Source organism: Muscardinus avellanarius, assembly GCF_963383645.1.
Source record: "Muscardinus avellanarius genome assembly, chromosome: 21".
In the NCBI taxonomy this organism is placed as follows: domain Eukaryota; kingdom Metazoa; phylum Chordata; class Mammalia; order Rodentia; family Gliridae; genus Muscardinus; species Muscardinus avellanarius.
In genome coordinates, this window is record NC_137807.1 from 639226 (window position 1) to 657026 (window position 17801).

Here is a 17801-nt window from a genome sequence, read left to right on the forward strand (position 1 = left end):
TTTTGAAACAGGGTCTCACTGAGTTGCTGAGGCTGTCTGTCCTCCCGTCCTAGCCTCCGAGTACTAGGAGTCCCCACCTTGTAAGCAGCTGCTCCTCCAGCCTCTAGTGGTCGCCATTCTGCTTTCTGTCCCTGTGTCTTGGTCAGTCCTGGATGTGACGTACACGCGGGGATCATACAGTGTGTGATATTCTGCGTCTAGCTGTCTTTGCCTAACCTAGTGTATTGTCAGCCAGGCGCAGTTGTGCACGCCTGTGATCCCAGTACTTGGGAGGCGGAGACAGGACGACAGCAGTTTACAGTCAGCCTCAGCAACTCAGCCTCTCAACAACTTAGTGAGACCCTGCTTTCAAATAAAAAATAATATAAGGCTGGAGATAAAACTCAGAGGTAGAGTGCCCCTGGATTCAAATTCCTAGTGCCAAAAAGAAAAGAAAAAAAGAAAGGTGTGTGGTAGCACATGAGGTAGCTCATGTCGGTCCTTTGTTCCCTTTCGTGGCTGTGTGATATTCCATTGTATGGATATGCCACATTCTGTTTACCCATTTATCTATCCATGAGCATCTGGGTTATTTCTACCTTTCTAAGACTGTAAATCTTTCTGTTACATACTATTCGCCATGGCCAAAAGTTAGAACCAATACTCAGACAGGCATCTATTCAGTGCCCGCTTTCCATTCCTCCGGGTTCTCTGAGGTCCCGGGTGTGCATCCAGGACATACGTCCTCTGCATACAGTCTGAGCTTTATCCTGTTTTCACACACCGTGGAAACGTAGCATTAACCTGTAGGGAAGGCCACGTGGCGCGGGCCAGGCAGGGCCGGCTGGTGACGCAGCCAATGTGTTCTTGTTTTCCAGATTCAGAGGCAACGGGAACATGGCTTCCCAGGATGAGAAGGTAAGTCGCCCCGGGGGCTCGGGCACGAAAGCAACCCGCAGGCGGCAGGGAGAATCCTGGCCAGGCTGTCCCATCGTCCCTAAGGTCACCAAGTGAAGAAGTTCAGAAAGGTTCCGCGCCAGCTGGAGGCGGCCTGCCGTCTGCGTCTCCCCTTCAAAGCCCAGTTTTGGCCAGGCGTGGCGCATGGCCGTCATCCTGGTACACGGGAGGCCGAGCCAGGGAGAATGCAGGCTCCAGGCAGCATCAGTGATTTAGCTAGGCTTTCTGCAACCTAGGGAGACCCTGTTTCAAAACAGACAATAAAATGGACTGAGGAGCCGGGCGTGGGGGCGCACGGCCGTCACCCCAGCATTCGGGAGGCTGAGATGGGAGGATGCAGGTTCTCCACCGGCCTCAGCTACTTAGTGAGGCCCAGTTTAAAAATCAAGGATAAAGCCGGGCGTGGTGGCGCACGCTTGTAATCCCCGCGCTTGGGAGGCGGAGACAGGAGGATCGCGCAGGTTCGAAGCCAGCCGCGCTGGCGTAAGAGACCCTGTTTCAAAAATATAAAATAGGTCTGGGAGTGTAGCCCGGAGGAAGAAGGGCTTCCAGGAACCCCAGTACCACCAAAAAAAAAAAAAAATCAAGGATAAAAAATAGGGCTGGGGGTGTAGCTCAGAGGTACACCACCCCTGGGTTCCATCCCCAGTGCCACAAAAATAAATTAATTAATATAATAAAATAAAACAAATAAAAAATAGGGCTGGGGTATAACTCAGAGGTAGAATGCCCCTGGATTCCATCCTCAGTACCACACACACACACACACACAACAGCAGTAGCCCGCCGTCTTGGCAAGGATTTAACGGGCCTACCGCAGCCCACACCAGCGTCACGAGCATCTATCATGGCTGTCCAGGGTTGGGGCCATCGGCTGACCTGATTGGCTCAGATGATGGCACGTGTCACCCCCTTGAGGAGCCTGGAAGCCAGGGGTTCTTGGACAGCCTCGGGGGGGGGGGGGGTCTTGCAGGGCTGGAACCCAGGGTAATCTCTCAGGGATTTGGGAACTCTTCAGGAAAGCCAGGCTTGGTACTTGGGAGGCTGAGACAGGAGGATTGAAGGTCTGAGGCCAGCCTTAGCAATGTATCGAGATTCGCAGGGTAAGTGTGACCTTATTAAAAAAAAAAAAATAGCCAGGCATGGTGACACACACTTGTAATCCCAGTACTTGGGAGGCTGAGACAGGAGGATCATAGGTTCAAAGCCAGCCTCAGCAACTTAGTGAGACCCTGTTTCCAAATAAGAAATAAAAACTCAGAGCCGGGCATGGTGGCACACGGCTGTAATCCCAGTACTTGGGAGGACGAGACGGGATGATCCAGGTTCACGCCTATCCTCAGCTACTTAGCGAGGCCTTCAGCTTAGTGAGACCCCATTTCAAAACAAAAAAGAAAACAGAGGGTCGGGGCCTAGCTCAGATAGAAGAACTCTGGGTTCAACCCCCAGCACCACAAAATAAAACAACATAGGTCTGGGGGTGTAGCTCAGAGTAAGAGTGCCCCGGGTTCAATCCCTAGTACTGCAAAAAATAAAATAAAAATTAAATAAGTAAAAATAAACAAATCAGGCTGGGCTGTAGATTTGAGATAGAATACCGCTGGGGTCAAGCCCCAGCGCCAAACAACAGCAACAAAGAATGAATAAATAAATAAAAATTAAAAATGGAGTGCAGGGGGGCAGCTCAGACCATCCCTGGGTTCAATCCCCAGGCTCACACGCACACACGCACACAAATTAGTATAAAATAAAAATGTCAGCGTGTCCCACGCTGCGGGACCCCTGTCTGGCTCCACCATGTGAAGGAGGCAGGGCATGAAAAGTCTGGGTTCCAATCGAGCCGCCCTGCCTCGACCTCCCCACCAGCACTGGCCGTGGGCAGGAGGGTGGCGCGGGGGATCCGGCCTCTGCCCCTCGCCCGCTGTGCGCCCCGGGGCAACCCACGCGGCCTCTCTCGGTGGCCGCCCTGGGTGCCCGCGGGCTCCTCAATCACTGTTACACTGGGCCCCGCTCAGCCCGGCTGCCTGGGCCAGCTTGGCCGACGGGCCTGGCAGTCGGGGGCTCTAGCCCCACAGGAAGGGCGCAGGAGGCGAGGGGCACAGGCCTGGGGGCCGCGGCCCCCGCCAGCACCCCTCCCGCCCAAGCTGGCCAGCCGCGCACACGCACGCACACAACTTCCTCCCCACCCTAGAGGAGGAAAAACTTTTACACTTATTTAAAGACTTCCCCAAGTTAAAAATAGGCATTCCTCGGAACGGCAGGTGGGCCAGCCTCCCTGCAGGAGGGCGCCGCCAGGTCTCGTGCCACCCTGCAGCACTCGGCCAGGCCTGGGGATAAGGTGCTGGCCAGAAGGGCGCGCGGTTGAGGTTAGGGTGACGGCCAGCCACGCGAATCAGTGGACTTGGCCCCAGAGGAGGGGCGCGTGGGGCCGCGCGAGCGTGAACGGAACCTGGTGGGCTCCCCGGGCTGGGAGGGATCTGAAGACGGCGAGGTGAGAGCGGGCTACGCAGTCCACGCGGGGGGACCTGCTTGTGCAAAAGCCCTTTGGCCAGAGAAGCCTGCAAGTATGAAGGGCAGCGGAGACAGCAAGGCCAGGCAGGTGGGCAGAGGCTCACCTCCGGCTCCGCTCTTTTTTTTTTTTTTTTTTGTGGTACTGGGGGTGGAACCCAGGGCCTTTCTACCTCCGGGCTACACTCCCAGACCTATTTTATTTGGAAACTGGGTCTCACTAAGTTGCTGAGAGCCTCACTAAGTAAGTAGCTGAGGCTGGCTTCAAACCTGCGCAGTCCTTCTGTCTCAGCCTCCCAAGTACCGGGATGACAAGCGTGCGCCACCACGCCTGGCTCGGGCTCCACTCTTTTAAGAGTTGACGGGAGCCGGGCACAATGGCCCGCACTTGTGATTCCAGTACTTTGTGGAGGCTGAGACAGGAAGATTGCAGCTTCCGGATCAGCCTCAGTGGTTTAGCAAGACCCTGTTTCAAAAAAATAAAATTTTTAGCTGGGCATAGTGGTGCACACTTGTCATCCCAGTACTGGGGAGGCTGAGACAGGAGGATCTTGGTTCGAGGACAGCCTCTACTATTACTTAGTGGGGCCCTCTGCAACTCAGTGAGACTCTGTTTCAAAATAAATAATAAAAAACAGCCAGGCATGGTAGGCACGCTTGTAATCCCCACGCTTGGGAGGCAGAGACAGGAGGATCAGGCAGGTTTGAAGCCAGCCTCCCTGGCTTTAGAGACCCTGTCTCCAAATAAAATATAAAATAGGTCTGGAAGTGTAGCCCAGAGGGCTGGGGATGGAGCCTGGAGGTAGATGCCCCTGGGTTCCATCCCCAGTGACACACACACACACACACACACACAGCAAAGGACAGAAGGCACAGGGAGCCGGGTCCACAGGAAACCAGGCTTCCCAAGTCCTCGAGTCCCAGTTCCTGCGCCTGGAGGTGTGAGTGAGCGGAGAGCAGTGGGTGCTCCACCCACAGAGGAGTTGTTTTTGTTGTTGTTGTTGTTGTTGTACTAGGGATTGAACTCGGGCATTTTACTGCCAAGCTACAGCCCTGGGCTATTTCTTTCTCTCTCTCTCTCTCTCTCTCTCTCTCTCTCTCTCTCTCTCTCTCTCTCTCTGCAGGTCTGGGGATGGAAGCCAGGGGCATTTGACCTCGGAGCTACACCCCTTGCCCTATTTTTTGGAAGCAGGGTCTCGCTAAGTTGCAGAGGGCCTCACTAAGTACCTGAAGCTGGCCGCGAACTGCGATCCTCCTGTCTCAGCCTCCAGAGTGTTGGTATCACAAACGTGCGCCACCACGCCCAGCTTGGCCCTATTTCTTAAATTTTTCTTTTGAAATGGTCTTGCTAGGTTGCTGAGGCAACCTCGAACCTACGATCCTCCTGTCTCAGCCTTCCAAGTACTAGACGACAGGCCACCAGGTGCCCGGCTGGGTCTGGGCTCCCGAATCCTGCCTGGGGACGGCTTGCTTTGCTGGTACTGAGAGCTCGGCGCGCTTGCCCGGTCCTGTCCTCTCTGAATCCTGCGCGCACCGCAGCGACAGGTTGTTTCTGGTTTAGGGCTGAGGTCTCGGGACCACAGTGAACCCCTATGCCTTTGTCTCATTAGGATGAAAACTGGTTTAAGGCCAATTCTCTTCTTCAGTGACACGCCTGACATGTTAGAGACACACAAAAAAACACACACAAAATACATATTTTTCCCCAAAAAATAAAGGAAGCCAGATATACACTTGTAATCCCAGCACTTGGAGGGTTGCAGGTTCGAGGTCAGCCTCAATAACTTAGACTCTCAGCCAATTTAGCAAGACCCTGTTTCAAAACAAAAATTAAAAAAAAATGAAAAGGGCCGGAGACCCCGTCAAGTGCTGTGTGTGTATAAATCACTGTCACCATGATTTGTATTCTGATGTGACATTATAACTCACCAATAAAAGTATACCAAAAAAAAAAAAAAAAGGGTTAGGGATGTAGGTGTAGCTTGGAAGAAGAGACAGTACCATTAAAAAAAAAAAAAAAAAAGCCAGCGAGCAATCAGTAATAGACGTTGCTGCTCTGGCGTCTTGCGGAGTTTGGGGGTGAGTGAGGGTGTAGCTAATAAGCAAATCAAGTCCCCGAAAATAACTCTGGGAAGGAAGAGAGACACGAGAGCTGAAGGGACCTCAGGCCCCAGGAACTGGGAGTTAGCTGGACTTCTTTTTCTTTTTTTGCAGTATTGGGGATGGAACCCAGGGGCGTTCTACCTCCGAGCTACACCCCCAGCCCGATTTTTTATTCTTTATTTGGGAACAGGGCCTCACTAAGTAGCTCAGGCTGGTCTCAAACCTGCGATCCTCCTGTCTCAGCCTCCCAAGTTCTGGGATTAACAAGCGTGCGCCACCACGCCCGGCTTGAATTTCTTAAAAAGTACCATTTTCTATGATTGCTGCTTGGCTCTGAAATAGGAACTTTCCCCTTCTGCGGAGAGCGGCTGCAGAGCCCTAAAGATAGACATCCGGAAGAACCTTTTCTCCACCCCTTTTAGTTCTGATTTTCTGACTTTCCCCTCTCCCGGGTAGTAACTGTTCCAGGGTAAAGCTGTCACGTGTCAATACGTGTGCCCGGGAGGGACAGCTCTGGCCTCCATTGCGAAGAGGGTCATTCCATCTTAACCCGCGTGTGTGTGTGTGTGTGTGTGTGTGTGTGTGTGTGTGTATTCTTTTTTTTTTCCGTACTGGGAATGGAACCCAGGGGCATTTGACCTCCAAGCTACACTCCTGGCCCTATTTTTTTTATTCTTTATTTCGAAACAGGGTCTCACTGAGTTGCAGAGGGCCTCACTAAGTAGCTGAGGCTGGCCACGAACCTGTGATCCCTCTGTCTCAGCCTCCCAAGTACTGGGATGACAAACATGTGCACTACCACACCCAGTGACACTTTGTTTCAAAATAAAATAGGGCAGGGGATTTAGCTAATAGGTGAGTTCAATCCCAATACAAAAAAAAAAAAAAAAAAAAATGGCAGTGGCTAAGTTTTGGGAGATTCCCTGCACCCCTCAGCTGGGCAGGGCTGATCTGGGGTGGGGGCCTGAGGGTCCTGCGCCTCCTCTGTGCTCTCTGGGCACAGCCCGCTCCCAGCCCCAGGTTTCCCGGGGTGTCTGTCTAGGTGGCTCGGGTGGCGGCTCTTCCGGCACCCACACCTGCTGTGGGCGTCTTGGGCCTGAGCTACCTACTTTGCTGGTTACTAGCAGCCAGACCTCAGGGACAGGTCGCTGGGGTCTGGGTTTCCTGTTGCCCCACTGTCGCTGAGACCCTGGCTTCCCAAAATAAACACACCAGAAACCACCGTGACCTCAAGGCCGCGCTGGGGCTCTGAGCACCCTCCTGGCCGCCCTCTCCTCACCCCGCTCTGTCCCGCCGCCAGGCTGTCACCCGCCCCAGGGCCAAGACGGCCCCCGCCGAGAGGATGAGCCGGCTCCTGAGACACTTCACGGTGGTGGGAGACGACTGCCAAGCTTGGAACGTCAACTACAAGAGATGGGAGAATGAGGAGGAGGAGGAGGAGGAGAAGGAGGAGAAGGAGGAGAAGGAGGAGGAGGAGCCACCGCCGATGCCGGGCTCAGGGGAGGACACCGGGGACCCCGAGGCTGTCCCCGCGCCCGCGCCCAGGCCCGCCCTGGACTTCAGGACCAAGCTGAGGAAGGTGTTCAGTTCCCACAGGTTTCAGGTAGGAGGGCCCTGGGCACAGCCGCCTGGCGGGGAGGGACCACCCGACAGATGTCGAGCCGGCGCCACGTGCCAGGTGCCCGGGGGCAGAGCCCGCCTCGGCTGGGGGGAAATGAGGGAGCTGGGCGTGGTGGGCACGCTCGTCACACCAGGGCTTGGGAGGCTGAGACCGGAGGATCGCAGGTTCACGACCAGCCTCAGCTACTTAGGCCCTCCACAACTCAGTGAGACCCTGCTTCAAAATAAAGAATACAAAATCAGGCTGGGGTGTAGCTTGGAGGGAGAATGCCCCTGGGTTCTATCCTGGTATTGCAAATGAATAAATAAATAAATAAATAAATAAATAAATAAATAAAGCAAGCTCCCAGCAGGTGGATGGACACACGCCGTGTGGCCTGCCCCTCAGTGGGGTGGGATCCGGCCACCGAAGGCAAGAGGCACTGACGCCCACGACACTGTAGCTGAGCCTCGGAGCCGCCGCTCTTGGGAGGCTGAGACGGGGCCGCAGGTCCGCGGCCAGCCTGGGCAATTTAGGGGACTCTCAGCAACTCAGTGTGACCTGGTTTCAAAATTAAAAAGTGGGGGTGTAGCTCAGAGGTGGAATGCCTCTGGGTTCAATCCTCAGTACCACCGGAAGAGAGGAAGAAAGGAATGGAGGGAGGAAGGAAGGAGAGAAAGAGAGAGAGAGATGGTCCAGATACAAGAAGCCACACGGCGTGTGTCCATTTATATAAAACGTGGCGTCCAGGCCAATCCACGGAGACAGGTCACTGCAGGCTGGAGGAGGGGGAGGGGGAGGAGGAGGGGGAGGGGTGGGGACTGACCGCTTCACGGTTCCAGGGCTTCTCTGTCAAGTAATAAGACTGTTCTGGAACCAGAATGTGGTGATTGTTATACCATCTAGTGATGTAACTTAACGCTGCTGAACTTTACACTGATTTAAAAGCGGTTACGATGGCAATTTTGATCTGATGCAAATTTTACTCCACCCCCCACACACACTAAGTAAATTAAAGGGGAGTCATTGGGGACAGAAAGAAACACTGGTTCTGTTCACTCCAACCGTGCGGCGGGGCCCGGGCTCCCTGGGGCCGTGAGTGGGAACCTGTGTCTTCACGGAGGGAGGCCTTGGCCATCCGTCCCGCTTCAGACGCGCCCTCCAGGTGGGGACGTGCAGGGAACAGGAGGGACGGGACAGGGCTCCAGAGGATGGTGCAGGGGCTGACCGGCCTGCTCGGGGCCCCCGGCTATTTATGTATGTATGTATGTATGTATGTATGTATGTATGTATGTATGTATTTATTTAGTATATGTGGTGCTGGGGATGGAACCCAGGGGCGTTCTACTTCTGAGCTACACCCCCAGCCCTATTTTGTTTTCTTCTTGAGACAGGGTCTCCCTAGGTTGAAGAGAGTCTCACAACTTGCTAAGACTGTCCTCTAACCCGCGTTCCTCCTGTCTCAGCCTCCCAAGTACTGGGATTACCAGTGTGCACCACCACCCCGGCTTTTTTTTTTTTTTGGTGGTACTGGGGTTCCTGGAAACCCTTCTACCTCTAGGATACACTCCCAGACACCTATTTTTTTATATTTTTATTTGGAAACAGAGTCTCTTAAGCCAGTGAGGCTGGCTTCCAGCCTGAGCAATCCTCCTGTCTCTGCCTCCCAAGCGCGGGGATTACAAGCGTGCGCCACCACGCCCGGCTTTTGAAAGATTTTTTTTCAGTAGTGGGGATGGAACCCAGGGGCATTCTGCCCCCAAGCTACAACCCAAGCCCTATTTTTTATTCTTTTTTTTTTTGTGTGTGTGTTTTATATTTTATTTGGAAACAGGGTCTCACCAAGTTGCTGAGGGCCTCACTATGTAGCTGAGGCTGTCCACAAACAATGATCCTTCCGTCTCAGCCTCCTGAACGCTGGGATTACAAGCATGCGCCACCATGCCTGGTGTATTTTTATTTTGAAGGTCAAACATCTGGCCAGCCCCCTAGAGTCAGGCAGCCTCTCCCCTGCCCTTCAGCGGGCCTGGTCCCAGAGGAGGCAGGACAGGCGGCCGGCGACATTCGGGGGCTGCCGCTCCTTACTGGTTCCGGAGGCACTTTGGGGACACTCTTGGGCGGACGCCCGAGTCCCTTCCAGAAGCAGAGAGGGGAGCCTGGCCTCTCCCACCACTTACCCTCTTCCAGGGAAATAGAAAAATGTCTGTTTGCTCATTTACTTATTTATTTATTCTCCCGTGACTTAAAGGAACCGAGCAAGCAGCAGCCCCACAGTCCTCTAAGGCACTGACAGCAAAGGAAACATGGTATTAACTTGTTGGGGTTGAAATCCCAAACCCTCAATTTCAGGAGCAGAAGGAAGGAGCCAGCTTCCCCCCAGCTATAGGGGAGCCCTGGCTCAGCCCTGTGCTGTCCCCCGCCTGCCTCCGGAATGCTCTGCAGAGCCACTCAGCCTGGGGGGCCTCTCGGCTGGCACCCTAGAGACGCTCCTTTTGGGAGAAAAAAAAGCCAACTAAAGCCCAGCATGGGGCGCACATCTGTCCTCCCAGTACTTGAGAGGCTGAGACAGGAGGATCACAGGTTCAAGGACAGCCTCAATAATGTAGCGAGACTCTCTGCAACCTAGTAAGACCCTGTCTCAAGACAAAAATAAAAAGGACTGAGAGTATAGCTTGTGGGTAGAAGGCCCCTGGGCTCAATTCCCAGCACCCACCAAAAAAGCCATTTTTTTTTCACTCAGATGGCTGTCTTGTATTGAGCACCTGCTGTGTACAGCAGCAAACCTGTCCTGGCCCCAGGAGCATCTGATAGCCTGCAGAGGCGGGGACGGTGGGGACCGTCAGCCAGACAAATGCCGGTTACAAATGGGGGAAGCTGTGAGAGGTGCTGGGGCCAGAGACCTGCCGGAGGGCTGGGAATGGGGGTGACAGGCCACCTGGGCGATCTGCGAAGGGCGGCTGGAAAGGAGCCTCGGGGGGCCAGGAGGGGCGCGTGCAGAGAGCAGAGTGTGCCTCCAGCGTTCCTAGTCCCAGCCCTCGGGAGGCTAAGACAGGAGGATCTCGGGTTTGCAGACAGCCTCAGCCAGGAGGGAGACTGTCATCAACCTAGCAAGACTTTGTTTAAAAATAAACAATAAAACAGTGCTGGAGATGTAGCTCAGAGGTAAAACGCCATGGGTTCTAGCCTCAGTGCCACCAAAAGAGAGAGGGAGAGGGGAGGCGAGGCGGCTTTTTCAGGGGCTGCGGGCTCTGCAGGAGGTGGAAGCCGGCCGGGCCAGGGGCTCCCACAAGAAGGTACTGGAACCTGCCTCGGATGGTCTGAGGGGCCAAGGTGACGCGGCCCAGCCTCTGCCCTCAGCTCTGTCGTGGAAGCTGCCGGTGGATGGGACAGAGCCGGGTCCAGGGCATGAAGCGCTCTCAACCTTACCTAGTCACACTCCCGTTGTGATTTTGGGGTGCAAAATGTCAAGTTCTCAGGAGGACACAGAAGCCGGGCTCGCAGGCGGCTCTGAGGCCGGGGGTGCCGCAGCAGGGAGACGGGCCATGGGCTGCCCCCCACCCCTGCCTGCAGGGAGGGTCTCAGGAAACCAGCTGCTCCAAAATCTTTGTGCTTTTGTCTGTGATGTGGCTGAGACACAGTTGCCGGTGAGCTGGCAAATTGGGGGTTCACAGAGGCCACGGCTGGGGTCTGGGAATTGTCATTCCTTGGCGTTGAGCATTTCTCTGATATTTATTTATGTATGTATGGTACTGGGGATGGAACTCAGGGCATCTACCGTAGTATTTATTTAACACCTTGTAGTGGTGGGTAACGCCACTCTCAAGTTCCAGAACATTTTCATCACTCCCAAAACAGCCACGGACCAGTAAGCGGTCGCTTCTCGAGCTCCCCTGCGCCGTGGCGACCACCCGCCCGCACGTGCCCCACGTGTCTGCCTGCTTGGGGCCTTGCATGTGAGAGAACTTCGTACTGCGTGTCTGGTCCTTTTCCTCGGCATGAGATTTCCCTGGATTCGCCCACATAGCAGCACGTGTCACGCTCCGTTCCTCTTTATGGCTGAATGGGGTTTCTGTTCTTAAATCTACCTTGATTCTAGACCACAAGAACTCTCAGATCCCTTTGGCTCTAAAATAAAACAAGGAGAAGCCGGGCGTGGCGGCGCACACTTGTCATCCCAGCATTCGGGAGGCTGAGACCGGAGGATCCCGGTTCGTGGACAGCCTCAGCTACTTAGTGAGGCCCTCCGCAACTCAGTGAGACCCTGTTTCAAAGTAAAGAATAAAATCGGGCTGAGGGTATAGCTCAGAGGTAATATGCCCCTGGGTTTAATCTTCAGTACCACTTAAAAAAAAAAATTAAAAACAACGGAGCCAGGTGCGGCGGCTCATATTTGTAATCCCAGTACTCAGGAGGCTGAAACAGGACAACAGGTTTGCAGACACCTCGGCTACTTAGTGAGGCCCTCTGCAAATTAGTGAGACCCTGTTTCAAAAAGAAAGACTAAAAAACAGGGCTGGGGGTGTAGCACAGAGGTAGAATGCCCCTGGATTCCATCCCTGGTATCAGAAAATAAATAAATAAATTGAACTAAAATTTTAAAAGCTGGGCAGGGCAGCGCTCACCTGTAATCCCAGTACTTGGGAGTCCGAGACAGGAGGATCGCAGCTTCGAGGCTATAGCAGGTAATTTAGCAAGATTCTGTTTGCAAATAAAAAGTCAAATAGGACGCGGGGGAGGGTGTCGCTCATAGACCGGCTCCGGCTCCGGGCTCAATCCTCAGCGTCCCCCCCCACACACACACAATTTGCCATCTAGAAAGTAGCGTTTTGTCTGAGTGACAGTTTTTGAGAAACGGTAAATGAGGAAGAAGCGGCAGGGTGTGCAGGGCCCACGGAGCTGGCGTGCGGCGGCCGGGGCGCGGGCTGCTGGCTGTGCTGGCCTCAGGGCTGCGCTTGGCGAGCGCTGCTCGGCCTCAGTCTCCCCGCTCTGCGCACACAGGTCGTCATCATCTGCCTGGTCGTCCTGGACGCGCTGCTGGTACTCACTGAGCTCATTCTGGACCTGAAGACCATCCAGCCCAAGAGGAACAACTACGCCGCCCAGGTAGGCGGCGCGGCCCGCGATGGCTGATGCCGCCCCGGGCCTTCCCCAGCGGGGCCTCGCTGAGCAGCCCTGGCTATTAAAAACACAACAACTACCCGGGCGTGGTGGGCACGCTTGTCATCCCTGCGCTTGGGAGGCGGAGACAGGAGGATCGCGCAGGTTCCAAGCCAGCCGCGCTGGCTTAGGAGACCCTGTTTCCAAAAATAAAATAGGTCTGGGAGTGTAGCCCGGAGGTAGAAGGGCTTCCAGGAACCCCAGTACCACCAAAAACAACAACAGCAACTTATTTTTTAAAAAGGGGGCCTAGCCAGCCATAGACGTGCACCCTTTTAATCCCAGTGCTTGGGAGACTGAGACAGGAGGATCACGGTTCATGGCCAGCCTCAGCTACTTAGTGAGGCCCTCTGCAACTTAGCCAGACACTGTTTTAAAATGAAGAATAAAATAGGGCTGGGGTGTTTAGGTTCCAGTTCACGGCCAGCTTCGGCTACTTAGTGAGGCCCTCCACAACTTAGCAAGACCCTGTTTCAAAATAAGGAATAAAGAAATAGGACTGGGGGTGTAGCTCAGAGGTAGAGTGCCTCTGGATTCCATCACCAATGCCACAAAAACAAAACAAAACAAAAGGAATCCTAGCCGGGCGTGGTGGCGCACGCTTTTAATCCCAGTACTTGGGAGGCTGAGACAGGAGGATCGCAGGTTCATGGTCAGCCTCAGCTACTAAGTGAGACCCTGTTTCCAAATAAAGAATAAAAAAGGGGACTGGGGGTGTAACTTGGAAGTAGAATGCCCCTGGATTCCATCCCTAGCACTGCACAAATAAATAAATAAATAAGAATTTTAAAAATAGGGTTGGGGGTGTATCTCAGAGGTAGAATTCCCCTTGGTTCAATTCCCAGCACCAAACAAACAAACAAACAAATAAATAAGCACCCACCCCCATCTGCTGCGGTGTTCGCAGCTGGGTTCCAGCACCAAGGACAGCGCCGGCGCGGCCCCTGCCTCTGGCCCGCTCCTGACTCCGGCTCCTGACTCCGGCTCGGCCCTGTCCCTCAGGTGTTCCACTACATGAGTATTGCCATCCTGCTCTTTTTCCTGATGGAGGTTTCCCTGAAGATCTTCGTCTTCCGCCTGGAGTTCTTCAGACACAAGTTTGAGATCCTGGACGCCGTGGTGGTGGTCGTCTCCTTTGTCCTCGACATGGTCCTCCTGTTCTGGGAGCATGAGTTCGAGGTGCTGGGCCTGCTCATCCTGCTCCGGCTGTGGCGGGTGGCCCGGATCATCAACGGTAGGTCCCTGCCCTCGTGGGTGGCAAGGGCGCAGGGGGCGGCAGTGGTGGGAGTGGGCGCCCCCGCGCTGCTTGATGGCCCCGGCCGCTGGGGTCCCCGTCGCGACTGCCACCTCCTCGCAGAGGTCCTCAGAAAGGTGTGGCGGGGTGGGATGTGGTAACTGGCGCCACCTCGGTGGCCATGGACTGAGAACTGCCTCTCCTTCAGGCTACATTCTCAGGGTTGTCAAGATATTTATAAAGCAGGCGTGGTGGTGAGGCTGGTAATCCCAGCACTTGGGAGGCTGAGATAGGAGGATCGCGGTTCGCGGACAGCCTCAGCTACTTTGTGAAACCCTCTGCAACTCAGTGAGACCGTGTTTTCAAGTAAAGAATGAAAAATAGTGCTGGGGGAGTAGCTCAAAGCTAGAATACCTCTGGGTTCAGTCAATCCTCAGTAACAAACACACACACACACACACACAGACACACACACACACACACACACACTCACACTTACAGAAGGGCTGGAGGAATCCTCAAGGAATCCCTCCAGGCTTCTCCCCAGAGCGTGTTTGTTTTGTGGTACTGAGGATTTAGCCCAGGACTGTTCTACACCCAAGCTATACCCCTAGACCAATTTTATTTTTTATTTGGAAACAGGGTCCCACTGGGTTGCTGAGGCTGGCTTCACAGGTATGATCCTCCTGTCTCAGCCTCCCAAGTGCTGCGATTACAGGCGTGTGCCCGCATCTTTGTTTCTTAAGAGGAATCCACCAAACCAGGCGTGCGGAGACACGAGGATCACAGGTTCAAGCCCAGCCTCAACAGTAGCACGGCCCTCAGCAACTTAGTGAGACCTTGTTTCAAAATAAAAAATAGCCGGGTGTGGTCGTGCACACCCGTAATCCCCATACTTGGGAGGCTGAGACAGGAAAATTGCAGGTTTATAGCCAGCCTCAGCTACTTAGTCCCTCTGCAACTCAGTGAGACCCTGTCTCAAAATAAAGACTTAAAAAATAGGACTGGGGGTGTAGCTCACAGGTAGAATGCCCCTGGGTTCCATCTCTAGTACTGTAAAATAAATAAGTAAATTAATTAATTAAAAATAAAAAGGGCTAGAGTGTAGCTTGGAGGTAGAATCTTCTGGGTATTTAGCCCCCAGCACCGCACGCACGCACGCACGCACACACGCCCAGGCCACCTCGGGAGGCACCTTCCAGAAGAGCGCCTCTGAGGAGGTCGCAGCACGCGGTGGCAGGAGGCAGCCTCGGAGAGCTTCCTTTTCCAACTGGGCCATTTTGATTCTTTGGGGGCTCACACCCAGGACCCCGCCTCAGATTCTGGAAGGCGATTGGGGAAACCACGCTTCACCACCCTTCAGAGAAAGCGCTTCCTCGCACACCCAGCGTGCGGGGCCTCCGCCCCAGAGGAGCTGCCTTTGTGAACACGGCGATCACCGCCAGCCAGACACCTGCTTGGCTGGAGTGACAACTTCTTTATTTTTTTGTGGTACTGGGGATGGAACCCAGGGGCATTTTACCTCCGAGCTGCACCCCAGCCCTAGTTTGTTTGTTTGTGTCTTTCTTTTCCTTCTTATTTTATTTTTGGTGGTATTGGGGTTTCTGGAAATCCTTCTACCTCCGGGCTACACTCCCAGACCTATTTTATATATTTTTTTTTATTTTGAAACAGGGTCTCTTAAGCCAGTGTGGCTGGCTTCGAACCTGTACAATTGTCCTGTCTCCGCATCCCAAGCGCGGGGATTACAAGCGTGCGCCACCATGCCCAACTTATTCTTTATTTTAATTTAATTTAATTTTTTTGAAGATTGAAAGAAGTTTATTGGAAAGATAGAAATACAGAAAATAGAAATACAGCTCCATACCAGACTGGCATGGAGGGGTGACTCGAATGAATACACCCTATTCTTTATTTTTAAACAGGGTCTCACTGAGTTGTGGAGGGCCTCACTAAGTAGCTGAGGCTGTCCATGAACCATGATCCTCCTGTCTCAGCCTCCTGAACGCTGGGATGACAAGTGTGTGTCACCACACCCAGCTATGATTGTTCTTAGAACTTCTTGGTCCTTTGGGGCTGAAGGGAAACCCTGCATACCTGGGCGGACTCCTACGCATCTGTCCCGCTCTTCCCAAATGTACACGTAGATACATACAGGTCTCTTCCCTGCCCCCTGATTGGTTGAATTAGAAACCAGTATCAGCTCGGCGTGGTGGCGCACCTTGTAATCCCAGTATTGAGACAAGAGGCTGAGTCTGGAGGATCGCACAGGTTCGAAGCCAGCCTCAGCTACTTAGTGAGGCTCTCAGCAACTTGGTGAGACCTGTTTCCAAATAAAGTATAAATAGGTCTGGAAATGTAGCCGGAAGGTAGAAAGCTACTGGGTTCCTGCCCCAGTACCACACACAGAAAGAAAGAAAGAAAGAAAGAAAGAAAGAAAGAAAGAAAGGAAGAAAGAAAGAAAGAAAAAGAAAGAAGCCAGTATCATCGCAGGTTTGCAACCAACCTCAGCTACTTAGTGAGGCCCTTCCACAACTTAGTGAGGCCCTGTTTCAAAATAAAGAATAAGCCGGGCGTGGTGGCGCATGTTTGTCATCCCAGCATTTGTGAGGCTGAGACAGGAGGATCATGGTTCATGGACAGCCTCAGCTACTTAGTGAGGCCCTTCACAACTCAGTGAGACCCTGTTTCAAAATAAAGAATAAAAAATAGGGCTGGGGGTGTAGCTCGGCGGTAGAATGCCCCTGGGTTCCATCTCCAAGTACCACAAAAATTTGGGGGGGGAGTACTGGGGGTGGAACCCAGAGGCTTTTCTACCTCTGGGCTATACTCCCAGACCTATTTATACTTGATTTGGAAACAGGGTCTCACTAAGTTGCTGAGAGCCTCACTCAGTAGCTGAGGCTGGCTTCGAACCTGTGCGATCCTCCTGTCTCAGCCTCCCAAGCGCGGGGATTACAAGCGTGCGCCACCACGCCTGGCTACAAAAAAAAAATTTTTTAAAAAGGAACCAGTATTATTGAGACCTTCAATGAACTTTCAGGGATAATTATCTCAGTCAAGACGCATTCGGAGCGGCAGCTCTTAAGGATGAAACAGATGAATATTCAGTTGGTTGCGAAGATTCAGCACCTGGAGTTCAGCTGTTCTGAGAAGGTGAGGCGTGGCTCAACGTCCCACGGTGGTGGGTGCGGGAGCCTCAGCCCGGGGTCCCCACCCCTCGGGCCAGCGGGCTGGTCCTTTTAAGGTTCCACTTGAGCCCTGGGACCCGGATCCACGCCGCCACCCAGAGCGACGCCAGGCTCCCGGCCTCTGAGCAGCTCTGGTCCCCATGCTGGAGCCTGTGATCGCAGCCGTCGCCCTGCGAGTGGATCCCCAGGGATCGCCCCTCCCTCCTGTGTGTCCCCGGCCTGGGGCTCAGGGACCACTGCCGCATCTCTTCGCTGGCCAGAGGCCTCTTCTCATATGTGTCTGCTTTTGCAATAGGAGCAAGAAATTGAAAGACTCAACAAGATTTTGAAACAGCACGGGCTTGTCTGTGAGGCGAACTAGACCTGGGCCAGCCCCGCCCTGAGGACCCCTGTCCCTGTCCCCGCAACCAGACCGCAGCAGCCACCGCCGCCCGGGCCTCGCGACAAGTGTGCCTGGACACGGCCCCTCGGGACACTGTTTCTTCTGGGTGTGACCGGCGAGCTGCCCATCCCCCTGTGGACACGTGGATCAGAAACTTCTTCCCACGAGGGACACCTCCCTCTCGCTTGCCTATGAACAGCGAAACCGGGCGGCTGCCAGTTGTGTATCAAATTTAATCTCATTCAACATCCAGCTTGCGACTTTTACATAATTGCAACGGGACCAGCACATCCTTCCACATACAGGCTCTGAAAAAGAAGGAAAAGCAGCTACCTGAGCTGCTGTTTGTTCTAGAAGAGTCTTTGCAAAAAGGAAAACAGAAGCCGAGCGTGGTGGCGCGCGCTTGTCATCCCAGCATTCGGGAGGCTGAGACCGGAGGATCGCGGTTCGTGGACAGCCGCAGCTACTTAGTGAGGCCCTCTGCAACTCAGTGAGACCCTGTTTCAAAATAAAGAATTAAAAAAATAGGGCAGGGGGTGTAGCTCAGAGGTAGAATGCTTCTGGGTTCCATCCCCAGACTCGCAAAAAGAAAGAAAGAAAGAAAGAAAGAAAGAAAGAAAGAAAGAAAGAAAGAAAGAAGGAAGAAAAGAAGAAAACCAAAACCACCTCGGAGCTGTTCTAAGGAGCGTC

The 17801-nt window shown here is 53.6% G+C and overlaps 1 protein-coding gene across 1 annotated transcript; it reads left to right on the forward strand.

The window, feature by feature from the left end:
- Positions 1-876: 876 nt before the first annotated feature.
- Positions 877-17090, forward strand: HVCN1 (hydrogen voltage gated channel 1; the record flags this gene model as incomplete). Its single annotated transcript, XM_080717673.1, has 6 exons — positions 877-897; positions 6848-7150; positions 12146-12250; positions 13307-13538; positions 16582-16694; positions 17025-17090. The coding sequence occupies 6 exons, from the start codon at positions 877-879 to the stop codon at positions 17088-17090; spliced, it is 840 nt and encodes a 279-aa protein (XP_080573799.1).
- Positions 17091-17801: the final 711 nt, after the last annotated feature.